Here is a 22,868-nt window from a genome sequence, read left to right on the forward strand (position 1 = left end):
TCATCACTGTAAAGGTCAGTCCCCTTCCCCCAAACAGGAGAAGACTTGTCCCTTCGTCACTGTAACTGTCAGTCCCCTTCCCCCAAACAGAAGACATGTCCCCTCATCACTGTAATGGTCAGTCCCCTTCCCCCAAACAGGAGAAGACATGTCCCCTCATCACTGTGATGGTCAGTCCTCGTTCCCCCAAACAGGAGAAGACATATCCCCTCATTACTGTGATGGTCAGCCCTCTTCCCCTAAACAGGAGAATTTCCTGCTCATTTGTGGCCAGGTTTCCTTTCTTCCCCTGTCTATAAAACTCAGCACTTGACTTATTAAACGTCTTAACCTCAAGCTCCTGGGGGGAGAAACAACCCCTCAATATTTGTTGAAGAACAGGGAAAGGCAAATACCGGTCAGAATGGCAGGGACCTGTGTTCTAAAGGGCTCAGAGGAAAGCTCTCATGTCTGACAGATTACAAAGCATTCCCAAAGAGTGTTACATAGCTACATAGTAGTCAAGGCTAAATAAAGACTTGCGCCCATCAAGTTTAACCTTGGTTAGCGTGTATGATCTATTAGCTTCATCCCTGAAGTGTATTCTGATATCTTTAAAGAAAGATTATGATTATTATTTGTACCCCTGGATGTTGTTAACCAATAGATGTTTGTCCAACCTTATTTTAAACGTATTTACTGAATCAGCCGACACCACCTCTCCATCTGCCGACACCACTTCACCAGGAAGAGAGTTCCATAATTTGACTGTCCTGACCGTAAAATAATGTTTCCTTCTAATGGAACAAAATCTTCTTTCCTATAATCTAAACTCATGCCCACATGTCCTTCCTTACAGAAAAAAGGGTACCTGACAGTTCCTTATATTGGCCCCTGATATATTTGTACGTGTTAAGCATGTCTCCCCTTAAACGTCTCTTCTCTAGTGTAAACAGTCCCAATTTGTGCAATGTGTCCTCATAGCTTAAATTATCCATTCCCTTTATTAGCTTTGTTGCTCTTCTTTGGATTTTTTTCCAGTTCTATGATGTCCTTTTAATAGTGCGGGGCCCAGAATTGTACTCTAGTAACTTGTATTCTAGATGCAGTCTAGCCAATGCTTTGTGCAGTGGCATAATTACATTTGAGTCCCTAGTCTCCATACCCCTTTTTATACAGGCTAGTATTCTGTTGTCCTTATTTGCTGCTATATGATTCTGAGCACTACACCAATTTGGACTCCTAGATACTTTTCAAGTTCTGATTTACCCAATGCCACCCTGCTTAGGTTATAACTAGCACACTGGTTATGTCTCCCAAGCATGTACTGGTTATGTAAGCTTGAATTTATCTACATTGAACCTAATTTTCACTGCATGTTTGTATAATGTATGTGTAGAATAAACTGTGCTTGCACTATAAGCATCAGTAGTCAGTATATTTGCCACCTCCCTTATATTGCCCACTCACTTCCACTGCATGGAATCAGCATCTACAGAGTGAGACACGCAGACATACCGACACCAAACGGTAAGTTACTACCTCCTGTTTCTGCATACCATCTACATATACGGATTCCCGCCATTATATTGGAGGTACATGCATTCCGACTCGGTTTGATGTGAGGGAACCACTTTGCTGAACCTCCTCCTTCAACCTACCAGACATCAGGCATTGCCACACTGCTGGACAGGTTACTGTAGCACCACCCACAGCCGATTTATCCTGTATACCATCATCAACAACCAGCCGACAGTTATTGTTCCCAGGTGACACGTCATTACAATACCCAGCCCACAGTTTTGCTCCCAGCCCCCCATCATCTACCCATCTCCTCCACATCATTTAATTCAACCCATTGATTACCACATTAACCCCAGAGAGCCAAAACCCCTTCCTTCTTACTATTTTATTTATCAAGCTCTTATGTGGCACCATATCAAAAGCCTTAGCAAAATCCAGGAAGACCACATCTACAGCATTTCTATTATCAAGGTTGTTGTGGACTTTCTCATAAAAGCCTAATAAATTTGTTTGGCACAAGCGTTTTTTCACACCCTATGTTGGTTGATACTGATTAAACTATGAAGCTCTAAATATTTTTGGATACCATCCCTTAAAATCCCTCAAATAATTTACCAACTATTGATGTTAAGCTCGCAGATCTGTAATTACCTGGGTCATCCCTTTTTTGAATATTGGTACTACCTCTGCTATTCTACGGTCTTTCTGCACTTTAACAGTTGAAATGAGTTCTCAAAAATATAATACAGAGGGGTTGCTAATCCCTACCTTAATTCCAGTAGGATCCTAGGATTAAATTTATCCGGAACTGGGGATTTGTTTGTTTTGATTTTGCTGAGCCTCAATTTTTATCTCATCTGTTGTGAAAACAATATGAAGATCTAGCTCGCTCGTCCCATTTGTGGTACCTGTGTGCTCCACAGTGTATAGTAGGGATGCCAATCCCAGGGCATTTTTTCAATCCAGGGAATCAGGATTGAAAAATTCTCAATCCCGGGATTGGCATCCCCAAAAGAAAACCGCCCTTAGGTCACGCTGCACAGGCCGCAGTGCTGCATCTCCGGTGCTGGAAACCACTCACTGCCCAACCTCTCCAGTGTCAGAAGTCAGAGGCCGGAATCTGCTCTCTGCCACAGCGCCCAGTGAGGCCAGAGCCCCCCCGACAGTGAGTGACAGGACACAGCTGGGCAGCATCTGAGTGGGTACTCAGACACTGTCCGGAAATAGATCGCGCAATCCCGAAAACATTTTGGGGCCAAATCTAGGGTGGCTGATCCTGGGATTGGCCACCCTAGTGTATAGGTAGGAAATGAAGACATGAAACAAAGGACAAGACAGGCATGGAGAACTGGATTCTAGGAGATGAAGATGGTGGCTGATATTGTATTCCTTCTGCAGAAGACTCTGCAGAGCCCACATTACAGCGCTGTCTTTGGATGGGAATACGGAGGCCGTGGACACACACATCAGCACTAGAAGATCCAGACTTTAATGAGATCATTACGTTCTGTTCCTGTGCTCTATAAGACTAGAAGTACATGCTGTATTCTGGAGCTCCAAGCAGGATAGCTTGAATGCCGCATCTCAGTTTGCTCCCATTTATGAACAGACATCTTAATCAGCCAATATCCATGTAATTAGGTTTATTTTTTTAAATACAGTAATAAAAGAAGGGCAGTCAGGGTTAAACAGAACACAGCGTGTTACATTAATACTAATCCATTAATGCAATGATTTATGACTGACCGGCAATACACAAGTGGAAGATGTTTTACTGACAACAGGTCAGAAATTTGGACTAATTCAAATAATTTAATATCCATGATCTGACATCAAAATATCAACATTATCATTTCTATAGCACCACAGTGGAGGATGCAGAGAGGACACAGACAATGGCGTCTGGTTACATGGGCACAGAGTTTCTCCTAATGGTTATACAGGCGAATGGTGCTGCTCAGTCCTTTACGTTAATATCACCGGTGTCATCTGCCCCCTCATGCTCATCCTATCACCTCTATAAAGCTCACAGTCTGCACACAGCCCCTTACAAAACTATGTCCCCTCTCCATAATCACTGATTTACGCTGCCTTAAGCTTGGTACACACTATGGCCCTTATTCAGATCTGATCACAGTACAAATTTGTTTGGAAAAAGGGCAAAATCATGTGCACTGCAGGTGGGGCAGATGTAACATGTGCAGAGAGAGTTCAATTTGGGTGGGGTGTCTTAAAATCTAAATTGCGGTGTAAAAATAATGCAGCCAGTATTTATCCTGCACAGAAACAAAATAACTCACACAAATTTAACTCTCTCTGCACATGTTACATCTGCCCCACCAGCAGTGCACATGTGTTTTTTTTCCAAACAAATTTGTACTGCGATCGGATATGAACAAAGGCCTATATGATATGCAACACCGCCTATATGGTTCGTTAATGATATCGGCGGTGCCACCAATTAAGCGATAAAGGCCCCCATACATAGAGCCGATTAGTCCTAAGGACTGGTCTGACCCAATTCTCCTCCGAGCCGCCTGGCAGCTCCCCGGGAGGCTCACATACGATTTAGGACTAGATGTGCCATTTTTTACATGGGATAAATCGCATGCGATTTATCCCATGTAAAAAAAAATAACAGGGAGCTAAAGGGTGGTGAGGAGCAGTGGGGGCGGGCGGCGGCTCTGAAATGAGTGGCCGGCTGGGGAGGAAGCAGTGGGGCAGCAGCGTTGTCTGATCAGTCTGGGCATGCGGTGGTGACCATCAGTCTCCACTGTCCAGCTCCATAGCGGGCGGGCAGCAGCTATTACATCTTTAAAATAATGTGTCAAATGACTCTCCGGCTGTTGATTGGCTGAGATAGAGCACTCTCAGCCAATCAGCGGTCGCGGAGGGAGGCCACTGATTGGCTGAGAGTGCTCTATCTCAGCCAATCATTAGCCGGGTAGTCATTTGACATGTTATTTTAAAGTTGTAATTGCCGCGGCTGCTGCCCGCCCGCTACGGCGCTGGACACCCGCCCCAGCACTGCGCCCGCCCCACCGATTGCGACGGATCTTATGTCCCGCCGGTCCAACCCCTGGGGCCGGGTCCGATATGCACGGAACCGCGCATTGGACCCGACGCCATGTCATGAAGAAACGATTTGGTCCGATTTAACGGGCCGAAATCGGACCAAATCGGCTCGATGTATGCCCACCTTTACACACTGAACAATATTGTTCAGTGACACCACCAGGACCTCCGTCGAATATTTATTCGCTGATGATATTGTCAGATGTGACTGCACGTTCAGACGACAGGGGGATTGGTAATAATATTGCTTACGATATTATGATCGCATAGTGTGTACCCAGCCTTACAAGTCTCACCAGATTGTGATAAAACTACATTATTGAGTATAATCAATCGAATTTGACCACATTGAATAGGTTGGTTCAGATGCAATCTGACAGGCATTTGTCAGAATGGATCTGACAATACCTATTCAATGCGACCAAATCCTACTGTTAGGACTGGGTGAGCGATGGGAGGATGACGCCAGGGGTGCTGCTGCTGCTCACCTTGCGCCATACACCCCGCATCATCTTCTAAATCTGACCTTTTTTAAAGTCAGATTGAGATTGTCTTAAATGGGCCAAAACCTGTTGAATTTGGCCACATTTCCCAACAAAGCATGCAGATTGGTGGCTATTCCGCCAATCCACGTGTTTTCCGACAGGTCAGAGCATTCACAAAAACAAATAGGTCGGAAATGTAGCCAGTAAATTAAATAAAGCCCCACACTTGCTAGGGGATATTGTTCTCAATATCACTCAGAAAGCCATTGTCTACAATATCCCCTAGTGCAGGCATGTCCAAACTATGGTACTCCAGCTGTTGTGAAACTACAAGTCCCATCATGCCTTGCCACAGTTTTGCTATTAGGAAATGCTAAAACTATGGCAAGGCATGCTGGGATGTGTAGTTTCATAACAGCTGGAGGGCCACAGTTTGGACATGCCTGTCCCAGTGTGTACACTCCATGTTGTTAACTATGTGCACTCCCGCACGTTGTTAATGACCCCCTCTCTTGTTAACGACGGGCATGCTAAAGCCGCAGTACGACCATCCCTCATCCCACTGTCACCCCCCCCTCGCGCCCGGCATCAGCAAGTGTGTATGCACATGGAGATCAGGTAATGTGTATGGGGCTTTATTCTTTCAAATAAAGCACACAAAACAGTTCTGCAGCACGCAATCGCTGTAGGAAGTACTGCAGGTATAGGGGAATAGCACGCTGCCTGTAGCTGCAGGTATAGGAGAATAGTATAATGGCTGTAGGAAGTACTGCAGGTATAGGGGAATAGCAGGCTGGCTGTAGCTGCAGGTATAGGAGAATAGTATGCTGGCTGTAAGAAGTACTGCAGGTATAGTATAGGGGAATAGCAGGCTGGCTGTAGTAAGTACTGCAGGTATAGGGGAATAGAACGCTGCCTGTAGCTGCAGGTATAGGAGAATAGTATGCTGGCTGTAAGAAGTACTGCAGGTATAGTATAGAGGAATAGCAGGCTGGCTGTAGGAAGTATTGCAGGTACAGTATAGGGGAATAGCAGGCTGGTTGTAGGAAGTACTGCAGGTATAGGGGAATAGCACGCTGCCTGCAGCTGCAGGTATAGGAGAATAGTATGCTGGCTGTAGGAAGTACTGCAGGTATAGGGGAATAGTAGGCTGGCTGTAGGAAGTACTGCAGGTACAGTATTGGGGAATAGCAGGCTGCCTGTATGAAGTACTGTACTGCAGGTATAGGGGGTGATGCATCACTACTATGGAAATGTATCAAACCTGCTGCAAAGACAAATGTCTAGTTTTCAAACTAAAATAAGATTGCCAAATACTTTGCACCAGGCCTCCACTATCTCCCTTGTGCCATGGTGCCTTGCTGACCTGTAATCCACCCTTAGGTTATGGACACTGGGCCTGAATCTGTTCTGTGAGGATTTGCAAAACTACAACATCCAGCGGTAGGTTGCACAGGATCACCCAGCACAGGCCAAGGTTGCCCCTCATGGTGGGTCCTGCCCCACAATGTGCCCACAAGATTTTTCAAGTGCATCATTATTGTGCGTTTGCCCTCAAAAGTCAGTCACGCAGCTGCCGTGCCCCCACAATGGTCAGCCACCGCTCCCCATACTGCGGTCACAATGTGCAGATCTGCAAGAAACACAATCTGCATCATCTGCTGAATCGTGTCCACTGTGCGCAGCAATGGTGGTGGTCCAATACGTAGCGGTGTGTAGTTACGGTAACGCTATAGTTACGGAGAACTAGAGGGAACCAAGGAAACAAGGCTAAGAATTTGGGATTACTGTAATTTACTCATTAACATAATAAGTAAAGACAGACATAACAGTAAGAACACAATATACAACACATCAGCCATAAAATAGTAACAACATGCAGACACAAAAGCTTTCTGCACCTCATCCGGACAAAGGCTGCAACAGGAACATGGCGCTATAAAAGGTATAAGATATGTTTTACAGCGCCTTTCTAGAGTAACAATGCGATTATACACCGTTCATGTCACATGACTACTGACTGGCCCTGTGCCTTCATATCCCAACTATCATGTCCACTCAATAAATATGTGCTAGTACGTGATTTATAATCCAGTCATTATATCCCTGTGATCAGGTGTAAAACTACATTCACCATGTGGATATTTGCTGTGATTGTGCCCAGTATATAAATATAGAGATTTGTCCACATATCCTCCATGCGATACAAGTTATGTCCCGCGTGAGCTCCATGCGAGCACAAGCGGGTGTCTTTTTTGAAAATATTATGTTAAATAGCATCTTATTTGCAAAAAGGCTCCACAAGTAGCTTCTGCTGAATAAAATGTGGCATTTTTGTATTCAGTGTCTTTGTAAGAAGTGGAAACCAGTGTAAAGTAGCAAAAAAAAAGCTGCCTGCGCTACCAATTCACGACTCTAGAAAACACATCTGTACATACATACAATTCTAAAGTGTTTGTGTGCAGAGATTACACTTATGGCGCATTTACGCACATACTAAGTACCCCCAGACACCAAATAGCTGAACCATACATATGATCAGTGAGTGATGTTTGTTTTTGTGGATATCCAAAAGGTCGGCACAAATAAAAGGTTGACATGGCTATGGTTGACGCATGACAAGGTCGACATGATGTTTTTGGGTTCATTTTCCATACTTTATCAACCAGCGGAGCAAGGCATCTGTCCCAAAGTGATACATTAATTGGTGCTCCACGTGCTCAGGTGCCAACGTTGACCTTATCATGTGTCAAATTTTTTCGTGGAATCCTTTTGCTTGTGATGGACTTTTTCCAGTGTCAAACAGTTGCATGTAGAACTGTGGGTGTCGACTTAATATATCACACCTATTTTTGAGTACAATTTAAAAACCAAAAAGAAAACCCCCCCAACAACTCATGAGTTATTGGACGTTCTCTCCAGGGAACACAGGCCTACAAGTACAGAGACCACCACACTAGAAATAGACACCTGGCTCCCGTCCATGAGATCTGCAGGAGCCCCCGATGGCAGGTAACGCTCAGTCCTCACTGGGAGGGTGGGTCCAGTGTAGCCAGGATTTGCTCTGGATGCAGAATGCATTACTCGGCTTTGTGAGTCCTGCTGCCTTAACATCACAGCTTGGAACTATAGAGACCAGTAGTGGGACCTCCGCCTAGGATGGGTGATCGGCGATCAGGCTCTCCAGGAGGATGTCCCATATACAGTACAGCAAATGTCTGCGGACACAGAGATAACAGAAAGGATACTGCTGTACATTGGTATAATCACAAGGTAGCTGAGAAAGCAGAAGCTAAATGATACATGTTTACATACTGTGTGCCTGATTCTGGTTCACTTGCAAAAGCAAATTCTCTCACTAATGGCCAAAACCATGTGCTCTTCAGGTGGGGCAGATGTAACATGTGCAGAATTAGATTTGGGTGAGTTATTTTGTTTCTGTGCAGGGTAAATACTGACTGCTTTATTTTTATACTGCAATATAGATATCAATCTGCCCCACCTGCAGTGCATCATATTTTTATCCATTAGAGAGAGAATTCACTTTTGCAAGCGAACCAGAATCAGGCCCTGTGTCTATAAACATACTCCTGTCAGCAATGCGTCACGGATGGTGTAAATCTTAGCAATACCCCCTCACAGCACTGAGGTCATGGGTTCTAATTCCACCATGGCCCTAACTGTACGGAGTTTGTATATGTGTACAAGTGGTAGGGAAAATAGGGTACTCTTTACCTAGAACGGCGCCCGCGATCAGAATCGCGGGCGTCGGGGGTAAAAAATCGCGGTCATCGCGGGTACATCAAAATCGTGTACCCGCGATGACCGCGATTTTCCCATAGGGAACAATGTTAAAAAGCCTAATTGACCGCGATTTTAATGTAAAATGCCTCAATGCCCGCGATTTTCCCATAGGAATCAATGTTAAATGGGCTACAGAGCCCAAATAGACCCAATTAACCCTTAAATGTCACCCCAATTTTTTTACGCCACCCCACGATCCACGCCAACCCGAAGCGTGGCGAGCGCAGCGAGCCCGCGAGGGGCGGCGGTACGCGTCCTCCGACCTTTTCATGCCCTACTATCCACGTCGGCGTGGAGTTGAGAATAGAATAGTGTGGCGAGCGCAGCGAGCCACCGAGCCCGAAGCGTGGCGAGCGCAGCGAGCCCCGCGAGGGGACGCGGATACCTTCACAGGTAAACGCGTCCCTTCGCGGGCTTCACAGGTGTCGGCGTCGCCACGGACACCTGTGAAGTCCGCGAGGGGACGCGTATAACTGTGAAGGTATCCGCGTCCGCTCGCCACGCTTCGGGCTCGGTGGCTCGCTGCGCTCGCCACACTATTCTATTCTCAACTCCACGCCGACGTGGATAGTAGGGCATGAAAAGGTCGGAGGACGCGTACCGCCGCCCCTCGCGGGCTCGCTGCGCTCGCCACGCTTCGGGTTGGCGTGGATCGTGGGGTGGCGGCAAAAAATTGGGGTGACATTTAAGGGTTAATTGAGCCTATTTGGGCTCTGTAGCCCATTTAACATTGATTCCTATGGTAAAATCGCGGGCATTGAGGCATTGAATGCAAAATCGCGGTCAATCTGGCTTTTTAACATTGTTCCCTATGGGAAAATCGCGGTGATCGCGGGCATCGCGTCGCGGCCGTTTATGTACTGCCCGCGATCCCGCGATCACCCCGATGGGCGCCGTTCTAGGTAAAGAGTACCGAAAATAGATTGTAAGCTGCACTGGGGCAGGGATTGATGTGAATGTTCAAATATTCTCTGTACAGCGCTGCGGAATATGTGTGCGCTATAATCACTAGTAATAAAATACCCCGAAGACCGAACTACATTTCCTGATGACCCATAACCAGACATTGTGCATCCCAGTGGGAATTTACCTGTTAATCTGAGGGTGCTGCAGTGACTCCAGAACAGAATTCCAAACACTCTGACACTTCTCAACCCCCAACGTCTCCTGGACCAGATCTGCAGACAGCCAGAACACGTTATGTAAGTGCATATCAAACACATATCAATGGTAGCAGATGCCGGTTCATAGGACTCACCTGGTAAAATACCCATAAGGCTGTGCAGGGCCTGATCATGAGAGGCCTTTTTCTGTTCCGGTGTCCGGGCTGGCCGAGGCTGAGTTCGCAGGGCACCACCAGGCCAAATAGCTTGCTGCAACAGGCGGAGGTATAGGACCCAGCGTTCCATGCAAGTGAAATTAGCCACATGGACTTCTAGCCACCTGGACGAGAGCCCAGATAAAGGCGTTACACTCCACCACAGCAGAAACACAGTGTAATTTAACACGTTCCATGTTACAGGAGTATTCTCATTCTCCTATCACATTTATGAAGAAGATAGGGAAAGCCAACTAGAGGAAGTTTAAGAATGAATAATCTCGCCGGCTGTTTTGGTGCTTCTAGCACAGTCAGGTCTGTATTGAGATACAGACCAGACTGTGCTAGACACAGCACAGTAGACCACGACACCCCAGGCAGGAAAGGGGAAGTGCATGGATTTAAAGAAGTATAGGGTGCTAGAATGAATAATGAATGAATGCAGAATTGTAACATTTACCTTTCATTATCAACTGCTTAATTGCAATTACTGTACATGGAAAATGTAAGCTGGACCATAGCAACCAATGAGCAATTTGCTAGTATTCATGTAGGACACGGCAGAGAATGCTGTAGTGGTGACCGATTGCTGAGGCTTTGGGGTAGAGAACTTCTTCACCTATTTGTTTTGAATGCAGGGTAAATACTGGCTGCTTCTGCATGTAGCCCACACATGACAGCTTTTTTTTCACACTACAATTTTAGGATTCAGTTTGGGCACAACTACTCCAAAATGTAACTCCCCTATCCTCACCCCAAAGTGCAGCATGGGTTTTACCAAGTTACAAAGGGACCTTGAAAAAAAGAGGGGGGTGAACCACGATTGTAACTACAGCTGCTGTAATGGGAGGGTATAAATCTCCCTACAAAATAAGATAACACAAAGAAATAGATACAGCGCTTGGATTTAACTGAAAAAATATTATACTCAACTGTTGTTGGGGTACTTGTTTCCTATCTGGGCGCCCGCTAAGTTAATTGCGCACCATGCTATTCTCCGTAGAGAAATCTGATCGCATCGCATCGTACACATACACGATATTGAACGATGCGATGCGATCCGATTCGATTTCCCATAGGAAACAATGTTAAATGGCTCAATTTAGCCAAATTATCATAGGAACAATAGTAAATGGGCCAAAAACACCCCTGAACATTGAAATGTCCCCCCAAAAGTAGTTGACGCCACCCCGCCATCAACGTGAACCCGAAGCGTGGCGAGCGCAGCGAGCCCGCGAGGGGCGGCGGTACGCGTCCTCCGACCTTTTCATGCCCTACTATCCACTAGGGCGTGGAGTGAGAATAGAATAGTGTGGCGAGCGCAGCGAGCCACCGAGCCCGAAGCGTGGCGAGCGCAGCGAGCCCCGCGAGGGGACGCGGATACCTTCCCAGGTAAACGCGTCCCTTCGCGGGCTTCCCAGGTGTCCGCGTCGCCATGGACACCTGGGAAGCCCGCGAGGGGACGCGTATAACTGTGAAGGTATCCGCGTCCCCTCGCCACGCTTCGGGCTCGGTGGCTCGCTGCGCTCGCCACACTATTCTATTCTCACTCCACGCCCTAGTGGATAGTAGGGCATGAAAAGGTCGGAGGACGAGTACCGCCGCCCCTCGCGGGCTCGCTGCGCTCGCCACGCTTCGGGTTCACGTTGATGGCGGGGTGGCGTCAACTACTTTTGGGGGGACATTTCAATGTTCAGGGGTGTTTTTGGCCCATTTACTATTGTTCCTATGATAATTTGGCTAAATTGAGCCATTTAACATTGTTTCCTATGGGAAATCGAATCGGATCGCATCGCATCGTTCAATATCGTGTATGTGTACGATGCGATGCGATCAGATTTCATTACGGTGCCGTACGTAGAAAACCTGGGCGCCCAGATAGGAAACAAGTACCGATGTTGGATTTATATAGACATTTATTAAATATTAACATACACATATACCAATAAAATATATAGAGAATTCTCTAGAGAATAAAAAAATGAGTATGTAAAACAATATATATGCATGTGTTGCCACGTCTTTATCAGGAGCATCCAGCTCCTGATGAAGACGTGGTAACACGTTGAAACGGGTTGAGCTTCTCCTTGTTCCAGCATTGCTACCATATACCAGACCACCTTTCATCCGGACCAGTACCAACCTCTCCAACTTGGATCCTCAGTCATCTCGAAGCGTCCAGCCAGGTATTCACATACCCAAGACTGCCTTTTGCCATTCTTCTGAGTCAATTCAGGATATACGCTGGGCATTTTCCCAGGACTTGTCAATCTCCACTCCAATTCAAGGAGACCCCTCTTCCCAAATTTCAAGTCTGGTAAATATACACCTTATTGGTAATATGGAAATAACTCCTACTGCCGAAATTGAGCATTTTATTGATTTTTGTACCTATTTATATGCATATATATTTTTTTAAATACTCATATTTTTTTGTATTCTCTAGAGAATTTTCTATATATTATATTGGTATGTGTATGTAAATATTTAATAAAAGTCTATATAAATCCAAGATCAGTTGTTAGAATATTTTTTTCAATCAAACGCAAGCGCTGTACAAAGAGAACTTGGTTTGCACACAAGCCAGACAAACTCGCTGGATATACTGTAAGTACAATATTAGTACATTTCTCATATATGCAGAGAAAGCCAAGGCGAGAACAGAATAAATGCATCTCCGGCACAGACAGCACAGTAGGGAGATTTACATTGTACGAATAAATGGTAACATAAAGGGAAATCACTATCAGCATCGACACAAAGATTGTACCTGACTTTAATGGGAGAGAGGATGGAGACAACTTGTGCTTTAATATTTCAGAGTTATTGATCAAATGCAGAGAAGAATGAGAGATGCAGAGCTGTCTGCACAGAATATCAGCGGATTAATGAGCTGCCCTGCAGCGCCATCTTGTGGTCTCACAGTAATTTACAGCAATGAACACCTGTTTTTTCCCCGTGCTTGCTGACCAGGACCATTATGACTGACATAGACCAACGCTGATCCAGACACAGCATTTACATGTGTGCATCTGGGTTGTAAGCTGGGGGAAAGGTGACAGAACACGTGACAGCAACTAGGTATTATACATGTATGTACTGCATATGGTGATAGGTTATCTCCACTCACAGCATTTTTATTAGCACCTGTTACTGTAACTGCATTAGCCAACAAGCATTTCGGCAGCAGCAACCAGATAAGGCCAATATGGTGTGCAGAGCGTTGTACAGAGATTACGGATGTGTATTATACCTAACATCCCGTTATCTCCCCAGAATGTTACTTATGGGTCTGGCACAGGTAATATGTCCTTTGGCGATTATAGCAGTTGTCCGGCTCTATCAGGATTCCGGGTTGGGATTAAGGTTCGGATTAGAGTCAGAGCTGGAATTCGAGTTATGGTTAAATAAGCATAAAAACTGTATGACAATATTGTAGACATAGTGAATGTCTACATTAAGAACATCTCCACATTCTCCCTGTCACCCTAACATTCATGACAACATTGTGGGGGAAATTTACTAAAGGAAATTTGTAAAAAATAGGTGTATTTGTATCCAGAAATACACTTATTTTTGACATTTACTATCCCGAAAATACGGCAATTCGTATTCCTATTGATAGCACATCAATACGAATACGAATTGCCGTATTTTCGGTATAGTAAATGTCAAAAATATGTGCATTTCTGGATACAAATACACCTATTTTTTTTTACAAATTTCTTTTAGTAAATTTACCCCTGTGTGTCTGCTTTTCATACCACACCCGTGCTAGGGTCTGCCTGGCCTTTCTGCGTACATATAAAGGTGTCTGCAACCACTAAAGACAGGGTCTCCTTTCTCTGTCTTATACACTGCTGGGTACACATGTGCTGATGTCAGGTGTACATAGACATGTGGTGCCCTGTGAGAATTAGGGAGACCCTAGGGACGTGCAGTCAGGGGAGGCAGAGCCTCACGTGTCATAACTGATTAAAAAAAATACAAAGATGATATTTATAACATAATAACACATATGCTGTTGTTATAAATATCTTATTTGATTTTTTCTTTCATTAGTTATGAGGTGGGACACTGTGCGGATGCTGGGCGGCAGCGGGAGCTGTGCCTCCCGCTGACAATTGAAAACTGTCAGGCAGCTGGGGGCGGGCATAACCCGCAGGGAGTAAAGAGGCTGAGAAGCCCATTGAATTTGTATATGGAAGCGGCATCTACTCCTCTGCCTCAATGACAGGGACGGATGCCCCTGTCACGGAGACAGATGTGATAGGACAGCGGAGCAGGCTGTCACTCACTGACAGCCTGTGTCCGCTGCCCATGAGCTGCGCAGTCAGTGTCTGGAACACTGAACCGGGCAGCAGCAGCGCTGGCGGGTGTAGGGACAGTAGCGGTGCCGGCTAGGAGAAGCGGGCATCCGCAGTAGCAACTACTGCCGATGCCCAAGACAGCGGGGCTGCAGCTGTAATCTGTAACCCCCCGCTCTGTCCCCCGCAGCCCGGTGCGGCTACTGTAGCGCGCATCGGCGACAGCGGGGGCTGTAGCGTTAAACTGCGGGGCGGATGCGGAGGGTATCTCATCTACCCACCTGCACCAAGCTGTTCCCCCACCCCCTCTGCCCCGGGTGCCGCGTGACTGCTTTAGCGCACATCGGAGACAGCGGGGGCTGCAGCAGTAATCGGCGCCGTGTTAGTGGCGGGTGCCTTATCCACGCACCTGCACCAGGCCGGCTGCTGCCCCCCGCTCTGCCCAACCCCCCCGCAGCCCAGCTACCTAGCTTCCCTCTCCGGCTGCCCGTGGTCCCTGTCGGGGCAGGGCAGGGGGAGCTTTCAGTTCTCTTCCCCGCATGTGATGCGGGGAAGAGCCAAGGCAGGGAGACATGCTGTGCAATATAGATAGTAATTAGTTATACTTGCACTACAAGTCCCAGCATGATTAGTCAGTTGCTGGGACTTGTAGTGCAAGGGTAACGCTAATTACTATTTATATATTAGGGCATAGAAGCGGCAGCGGCGTCTCTGGTTTCATATTTGAAATTTAAAGATGGCCGCCGGGAGCCAATCACAGTGCTGCTTGTCTTGGCTCCGCCCCCTCACAGTTTTTTTTAGAGCCAGCGTGAGCCAGCAGCAGCCAGTCTGCCAGCAGGAATGGAGCAGAGAAGAGCTCCCGAAGAAAGAAGGCTGCTGCCCACCAGATGAAGATGCTGGAAGCCCTGGCATGGCAGCAGCCACGCAAAAGAGCTTATTGGCTGCTGCCCGCCAGGTGAAGACCCCGGAAGCCCTGGCACAGTGGCAGCCACGCAAAAGAGCTTATTGGCTGCCGCTTGCCAGGTGAAGACACCGGAAGCCCTGGCACGGCGGCAGCCACGCAAAAGAGCTTATTGGCTGCCGCTTGCCAGGTGAAGACCCCGGAAGCCCTGGCACAGTGGCAGCCACGCAAAAGAGCTTATTGGCTGCCGCTTGCCAGGTGAAGACCCCGGAAGCCCTGGCACAGTGGCAGCCACGCAAAAGAGCTTATTGGCTGCCGCTTGCCAGGTGAAGACACCGGAAGCCCTGGCACGGCGGCAGCCACGCAAAAGAGCTTATTGGCTGCCGCCCGCCAGGTGAAGACCCCGGAAGCCCTGGCACAGTGGCAGCCACGCAGAAGAGCTTATTGGCTGCCACCCACCAGGTGAAGACTGCTGTGTTAATAAAAATTTACTTTACACGGTGTGTATGTTTTTATTGATGTATTGGTTCTGCTGTGGAACTTTAAGTCCCAGCGGGCCCATTATTGCCCTGTATGCTGGGACTTGTGGTTCCCCAAGTTCCTGCATACAGGGGAAGGTTTGCTGTGATTTGTTGTTCCACAGCAGAACCCAATACTTTTACATTTATTTTTATCAGCCCGGTGTCCACCGCCCTGGGACACCGGGGACAGCCCCGGGCTTCAGCCCAGGACGGGTGAAGCCTGGGGGTGGGGGACCCCTTTATTGGGGGGGTCCCCACTCCCCCAGGTACCCGGTCCAGGGCTGACCAGCCAGGGTGATCATGCTATGGCTGGGGGACCTTGCATAAAAAGTGTCCCCCAGCTGTGGCATGACACTGCTGGCTGTTGGAGCCCGGTGTTGGTTCCAAGATATGGGGGACCCACAATTTTTTGTCCCCTGTATTTTTTTGGAACCAGGACCGGTCTAAGAGCCTGGTGCTGGTTTCTTAAATATGGGGGAACCCCACAATTTCCCCCCCCCCCATTTGGGAAACCAGGACTGGCTCGATGAGCCCGGGGCTGGTTATGCTCAGGAGGGGGGACCCTATGCATTTTTTTTTTACTTTTCAAGACACATCTCACTGAACTGTTCATGGTTCTGTCAAACTCGCCAGGCTGGACCTGGTCTATTTTGCGTTATTGTTCAATTAAATGGTAAACCTATCCGGTCTATACTGTATGTGTGTTTGTGTGTAAATCTGGTTCTGATACTAGCCAGTGCCTCACCAGTCACTGACCTCACCGCACGTCACTGGGAGACCCTGTAACCTGAGCACAGAATATACACACACACACACACACACACACACACACACACACAGCACTGGTGCAGAGAGAATACCTCCCAAATAATATAGTGTTAATCCTTGCAGGCTGCACTGGTCACAGCCCCTGCAGTTCCTCTTTTCTGCCTGTGTGCTTCTAGCACAATGTGGTCTGTATCTCATGTTAACATGGCAACACAGAAAAAGATGGACACTGAGAACAGAGAGACATAGAGATACAGGAAATGACCCAATGACCCAGGGCTACTCAACTTGTTTGCCTAATGTGTACCCAGCGTCTCTATAAAATTAAATTGAGATTACTGTGGTGACGTTTCTCTGATTACTCCATCCAGCCAATGGGAAGAGATCTCACCTCTGGATGAGGCTGCCACACAGGAGGTGGGTGACTTTCTGCATGTTATCTGTACATAGCCAGCTCCACTGTTCCCTCATCGCCAACCACAGCACCTCCAGTGCCACGGCAGAAGGACCTCCACCCAGACCTGTCTTGGCAGCTGGACCACCGCCCAGACCTGTTTCAGCAAAAGGGACAAGTGTTATACAATGGTCTGTCACCCCACTGCATTCGCCAACAACACTCCGACATGGCCAAACACTGATGCATTGAGAACTTGTGCCGACCACTAGATCAATAGTCCTGTAGTTCAGAAGGGATGCACACATGGGGGGGATGTACTAAGCTTGGACATAGATAAATTACCAGCCAATCAGTTCTGAAAAGTGACAGGAGCTGGTTGGTTGGTAGTTTATTTACATTTGTTTCCACTTTTATCTCTCTCTAAGGATTAGTACATCTGCCCATAATATCTTCATTTACTATTTTTTTAACATAGGTTTGGGCTAGGCATGAGAAGAGGGGTTCGGCTGTTGGATGAAAGGTTAGGCACTAGGGGTCAGGCTGTGGGATGGGAGATTAGGCTGTGAGATGGGAGGTTAGGGTTAGGCACTAGTAAGGAGGGTTATGCACCAGGGAGGAGGGTTAGGCTGTGGGATGGGAGGAGGATTAGGCACTAGGGAGGAGGGTTAGGCTGTGGGATGGGAGGTTAGGGTTAGGCACTATGGAGGAGGGTTAGGCTGTGGGATAGGAGGTTATGGTTAGGCACTAGGCAGAAGGGTTAGGCTGTGGGATGGGAGGTTATGGTTAGGCTGTGGGATGGGAGGAGGATTAGGCACTAGGGAGGAGGGTTAGGCTGTGGGATGGGAGGTTAGGGTTAGGCACTATGGAGGAGGGTTAGGCTGTGGGATAGGAGGTTATGGTTAGGCACTAGGGAGAAGGGTTAGGCTGTGGGATGGGAAGAGGATTAGGCACTAGGGAGGAGGGTTAGGCTGTGGGATGGGAGGTTAGGGTTAGGCACTATGGAGGAGGGTTAGGCTGTGGGATAGGAGGTTATGGTTAGGCACTAGGGAGAAGGGTTAGGCTGTGGGATGGGAGGTTATGGTTAGGCTGTGGGATGGGAGGAGGATTAGGCACTAGGGAGGAGGGTTAGGCTGTGGGATGGGAGGTTAGGGTTAGGCACTATGGAGGAGGGTTAGGCTGTGGGATAGGAGGTTATGGTTAGGCACTAGGGAGAAGGGTTAGGCTGTGGGATGGGAAGAGGATTAGGCACTAGGGAGGAGGGTTAGGCTGTGGGATGGGAGGTTAGGGTTAGGCACTATGGAGGAGGGTTAGGCTGTGGGATAGGAGGTTATGGTTAGGCACTAGGGAGAAGGGTTAGGCTGTGGGATGGGAGGTTATGGTTAGGCTGTGGGATGGGAGGTTATGGTTAGGCACTAGGGAGAAGGGTTAGGCTGTGGGATGGGAGGTTATGGTTAGGCTGTGGGATGGGAGGTTATGGTTAGGCTGTGGGATGGGAGGTTATGGTTAGGCACGAGGGAGAAGGTTAGTGGTTAGAGATACTCACTTATGGAAGCATTCCAGGATCCTCCTAACATGCCATACCAGTTAAATCACCACAAGGCCACCAGGAACCTTTTGCCAAAATTCTATTCAAGTCTACATTTCACATGTGTGGAAACGCTGAATGCTGACATTACGACCATATAAATATAAGGAATAATAATAAAATTTACATATATGGTATTACTCTCAGGCCTGTCACTGATATGTCTGATAAATCAGAACGGTGATATCTTCCTACCTGGTGCCTGGGGGTTGATGCTTGAGACCCGAGCCCGTTTGCTGGGTAACTTTTCCTGAGACGCCGCGCTGTCCTGTAGTGCCTGTTCCTGCTTCTGGATGAAGGATTCCATACCGCAGACTGGCAGGACCTCAGACACCTGCAGAGGAGCAGGTTAGGTGACGCGGGCGGTGATACAGTCACTCTACTACCGGATTCACTGACGCAGTCTCTAATACCACAGTTACCAGTAATGCTGCTCTGGCAATGTCATTCTGCAGCAAAGATTCTACTAAAATATCTTGTAGTCATTTACATGCAGCAGAGTAACTTACTAATCATGCACAGGATAATTCCATAGAAACAAGACCACCCTTCCTCTACCCTAGCCTAGTTAAACCTATAATAATTACAGACAGGCTTTTAATTTGCTATATACCCATGACACCACCAAATCTAAAGGAGCAATCACTACTACATGAATCTGTATACTGTAAGTAACACTGTTGTAGACGTATGAAGCAGTGATAAGGCAGAAGTGAGCCAGTGGAGGAGTGGCCCATGGCAAACAATCAGCTGCTCTGTATAATAAATTTTATGCAAATTATAGATGTTACTTCAGTGCTGATTGGTTGCCATGGGCCACTTCTCCTCTGGCTCACTTCTCCTCCCTTATCACTGCTTCATACAGTACATCTACCCCATTGTTCTAGTCTGCCAGCTTCTCAGGACGGAGCATCTGACACACTGCTCAGGCTATGTCCAATCTGTAACATGATCTCTTAGCATGTAGTCTGTGATCTGCCAAAGCCATGTTCCTCAAACTCTCTCCTCATGGAACCCCGACGGTGCATGTTTTCGAGGTATCCTCAAGAAAAATCGGTTACACCTGTTTATTTATTTCTTAAGATGAGAGTTCTAATGAAGATGGGATGTTGCTATGGGCAACCAAATCAGAATCTATTTATTTATTTAGCACCTTCTAGAAGATAATAGGAATTTGGTACTCACCGATAATTCCCTTTCTCCGAATCCGAAGGGGACACTGAAGTACTACGCTAGGGGATAGTGTGGTGTTATGGAGGAGTTGGCACTTTAAGAACTTGAAGTGTGGTGTGGCTCCTCCCCCTCTATCCCCCCCTCAGACTCCAGTCTTAGTTACTGTGCCCGAGAGGAGAAAAGAGACCAGGAAACCTCTGACAGAGAGAGAGAGAGAATGAAAACAAGACACCGAAACAAAAATAAGTCAAAAGAACTTACATACAGACCATCGCATGCAACACAACCTGGCCACATGCGACCTGTAAAAACCCCTCCCTTACCAGAAGACCAGTGCCGGGAGGGCGCTCAGTGTCCCCTTCGGATTCGGAGAAAGGGAATTATCGGTGAGTACCAAATTCCTATTTTCTCCTTCATCCTCTGGGGACACTGAAGTACTACGCTGGGGACGTCCCAAAGCCATCCCCACGGGCGGGAAGGCGCTGGGCATCCTGAAGCACCGCGCGGCCAAACCTAGTAGAGGATGCCGCGAAGGTGTCAAACCTATAAAACTTAATAAAGGTATTGGGCCCAGACCAAGTGGCTGCCCTACATACCTGAGAAAGAGACACCCCCCTGGCCGCCGCCCAAGAAGGTCCCACCGAACGGGTGGAATGAGCCGAAACTCTAGTAGGCGGAGGCCGGGAGGCCTGAACATAAGCTTGTTTAATGGTTAGACAAATCCACCTGGCCAAAGTTTGCTTGGTAGCCGGCCAACCACGTTTTGCGGAACAGTATAGGACAAACAGAGAATCCGACTTCCTGAGATCCTTGGTTCTGTCCACATAAACCTGCAAAGTTCTGACCACATCCAGTGAAGCGAACTCTCCTGTCAAGGCCGGAACCACGATTGGCTGATTAAGATGATAAGCCGTCACCACCTTTGGCAAGTAATCCAATCTAGTCCGGAGTTCCGCCCTATCTGAGTGGAACACCAAATACGGAGAACGACATGAGAGAGCACTGAGGTCAGACACTCGTCTAGCCGATGCCAAAGCCAGTAAGATCACCGTCTTCCAGGTAAGTAAACGTAAATCAATAGATTCTAAAGGCTCAAACACCTCCGACTTGAGATAGTCCAGCACCAAAGGAAGATCCCAAGGTTCTTCCGGAGGTCTTACCGGAGGCTGCAGCCTTAGAACCCCATTCAAAAATGTTTGTATTTCCGGCATCAAGGCTAATCGCCTATGAAAGAAAACCGACAAGGCGGACACCTGGACCTTAAGGGACCCTAAACGAAGGCCCGCCTCAAACCCTGATTGCAGAAACCTCAACAATCGGGACAAAGAAAAAACAGCTGTAGGGCACTTGTGTCGTTCACACCACGACACATAAGCCTTCCAAATCCTGTAATAATGCCGGGAAGTAACCTCCTTCCTGGCTCTCATCATTGTGGGAATGACCTCTTTAGGTACCCCACGCCTACTCAGCAGCTCGGCCTCAACAGCCACGCCGTCAAACGCAGCTGCCTTAATTCTTGGTAGACGAATGGTCCCTGTTGCAATAGATCCTCTCTTTGAGGCAGTAGCCAGGGTTGATCTATCAGGAGCCCCTGAAGATCGGCAAACCAAGGCCGACGAGGCCAATTTGGAGCTATGAAAATCACCGTTGCCTTCTCGCGCTTGATCCGTTTGAGTACTAACTGAATCAAGGGTAACGGAGGGAACACATAGATTAGATGGTAATTCCACTCTGCGGTCAGAGCATCCGTCGCCACTGCCTCCGGATCTCGTGACCTGGAACAATACTGAGCCACCTTGCAATTCCGTTTGGATGCCATCATGTCTATCTGAGGTAACCCCCAACGATTGACAATCTGGCCAAACACCTCCGGATGCAGTGCCCACTCCCTGGGTGCACATCCTGGCGACTTAAGTAGTCCGCTTCCCAATTGTCCACCCCTGGAATGAACACCGCCGAGAAGGCCAGAGAATTCCTCTCCGCCCATTGAAGGATCGGGCGTACCTCCTGCATAGCTGCCCGACTGCGCGTTCCACCCTGTCTGTTGATATATGCCACAGCCGTGGCATTGTCCGACTGAATTCGGATCGGCTTCCCTCTGATGAACAGGTCCGCCTTGAGAAGAGCCAGACGGATAGCCCGAATCTCCAGAATATTTATCGGCAGCCTTGATTCCTGCGGAGACCAACGGCCCTGAAAGTGACGTCCCATCACAACCGCCCCCCAGCCCCTCAGGCTGGCATCCGTCGTGATGATAGTCCACTCCCAGACTCCGAACCGACGCCCCTCCAACAGATTGGCCGTGTGAAGCCACCAGTGAAGGGACAGCCGACTGCAGGGTGAAAGAATTACCGTCCTGTGCATGTGGACATGCGAACCCGACCACTGTCTCAACAGATCGAGTTGAAAAGTCCTGGAGTGGAAACGGCCGAAAGGCAGAGCCTCGAAGAAGGCGACCATCTTGCCAAGCAACCGAATGCAAAGGTGCACCGACACCCTCCGAGGACGAAGCACCTGCTTCACCAAGTCCTGAATTGAGGCAATTTTCTCCAAGGGAAGGAAGACCCGCTGTACTTCTGTGTCCAGAATCAGTCCAAGAAACAAAATCCTTTGGGAAGGTACCATCTGGGATTTGCCATAGTTTAGAATCCAGCCATGCCGAATCAAGGTCTGACAAGTCACGTGAAGAGCCTGTTCCAGCTGACTCCTGGATCCGGCTTTTATCAACAAATCGTCCAGATACGGAACAATCTTGACTCCTAGTGTGTGGAGAAAGGCAACCATGACTGCCATTACCTTGGTGAAAAGGCGAGGCGCCGATGACAGGCCAAAGGGCAGAGCCCGAAATTGAAAATGTTGGTCCTTGATTGCGAACCGAAGGAACCTCTGGTGTAAGTCGTAAATGGGAATATGTAGATAGGCATCCTTGACGTCCAAGGATGCCAAATATTCCCCCGGTTCCAGACCTGCCACCACCGAGCGAAGCGACTCCATTTTGAATCTGTGGTACATAATGTACTCGTTCAGCTTC

General features: G+C 47.8%; 1 protein-coding gene across 2 annotated transcripts in view; it reads right to left on the minus strand.

Annotated features, from left to right (window-relative positions):
• Positions 1–6,840: 6,840 nt before the first annotated feature.
• SNX19 (sorting nexin 19) overlaps positions 6,841–22,868 on the minus strand; it is a 39,803-nt gene continuing 23,775 nt past the window's right edge. For both annotated transcript variants that reach the window (XM_083162884.1, XM_083162886.1), the window contains 5 exons: positions 18,860–18,998; positions 17,074–17,233; positions 10,126–10,310; positions 9,958–10,045; positions 6,841–8,281 (listed from right to left, as the gene is read on the minus strand). In XM_083162884.1, coding sequence (XP_083019010.1) covers positions 8,218–8,281; positions 9,958–10,045; positions 10,126–10,310; positions 17,074–17,233; positions 18,860–18,998 — 636 coding nt within the window. In that variant the 3' untranslated portion in view covers positions 6,841–8,217. The remainder of the gene's footprint in view (positions 8,282–9,957; positions 10,046–10,125; positions 10,311–17,073; positions 17,234–18,859; positions 18,999–22,868) is intronic.

This window comes from Crinia signifera, chromosome 19, assembly GCF_055691185.1.
Source record: "Crinia signifera chromosome 19, ASM5569118v1, whole genome shotgun sequence".
Classification (NCBI taxonomy): Eukaryota; Metazoa; Chordata; class Amphibia; order Anura; family Myobatrachidae; genus Crinia; species Crinia signifera.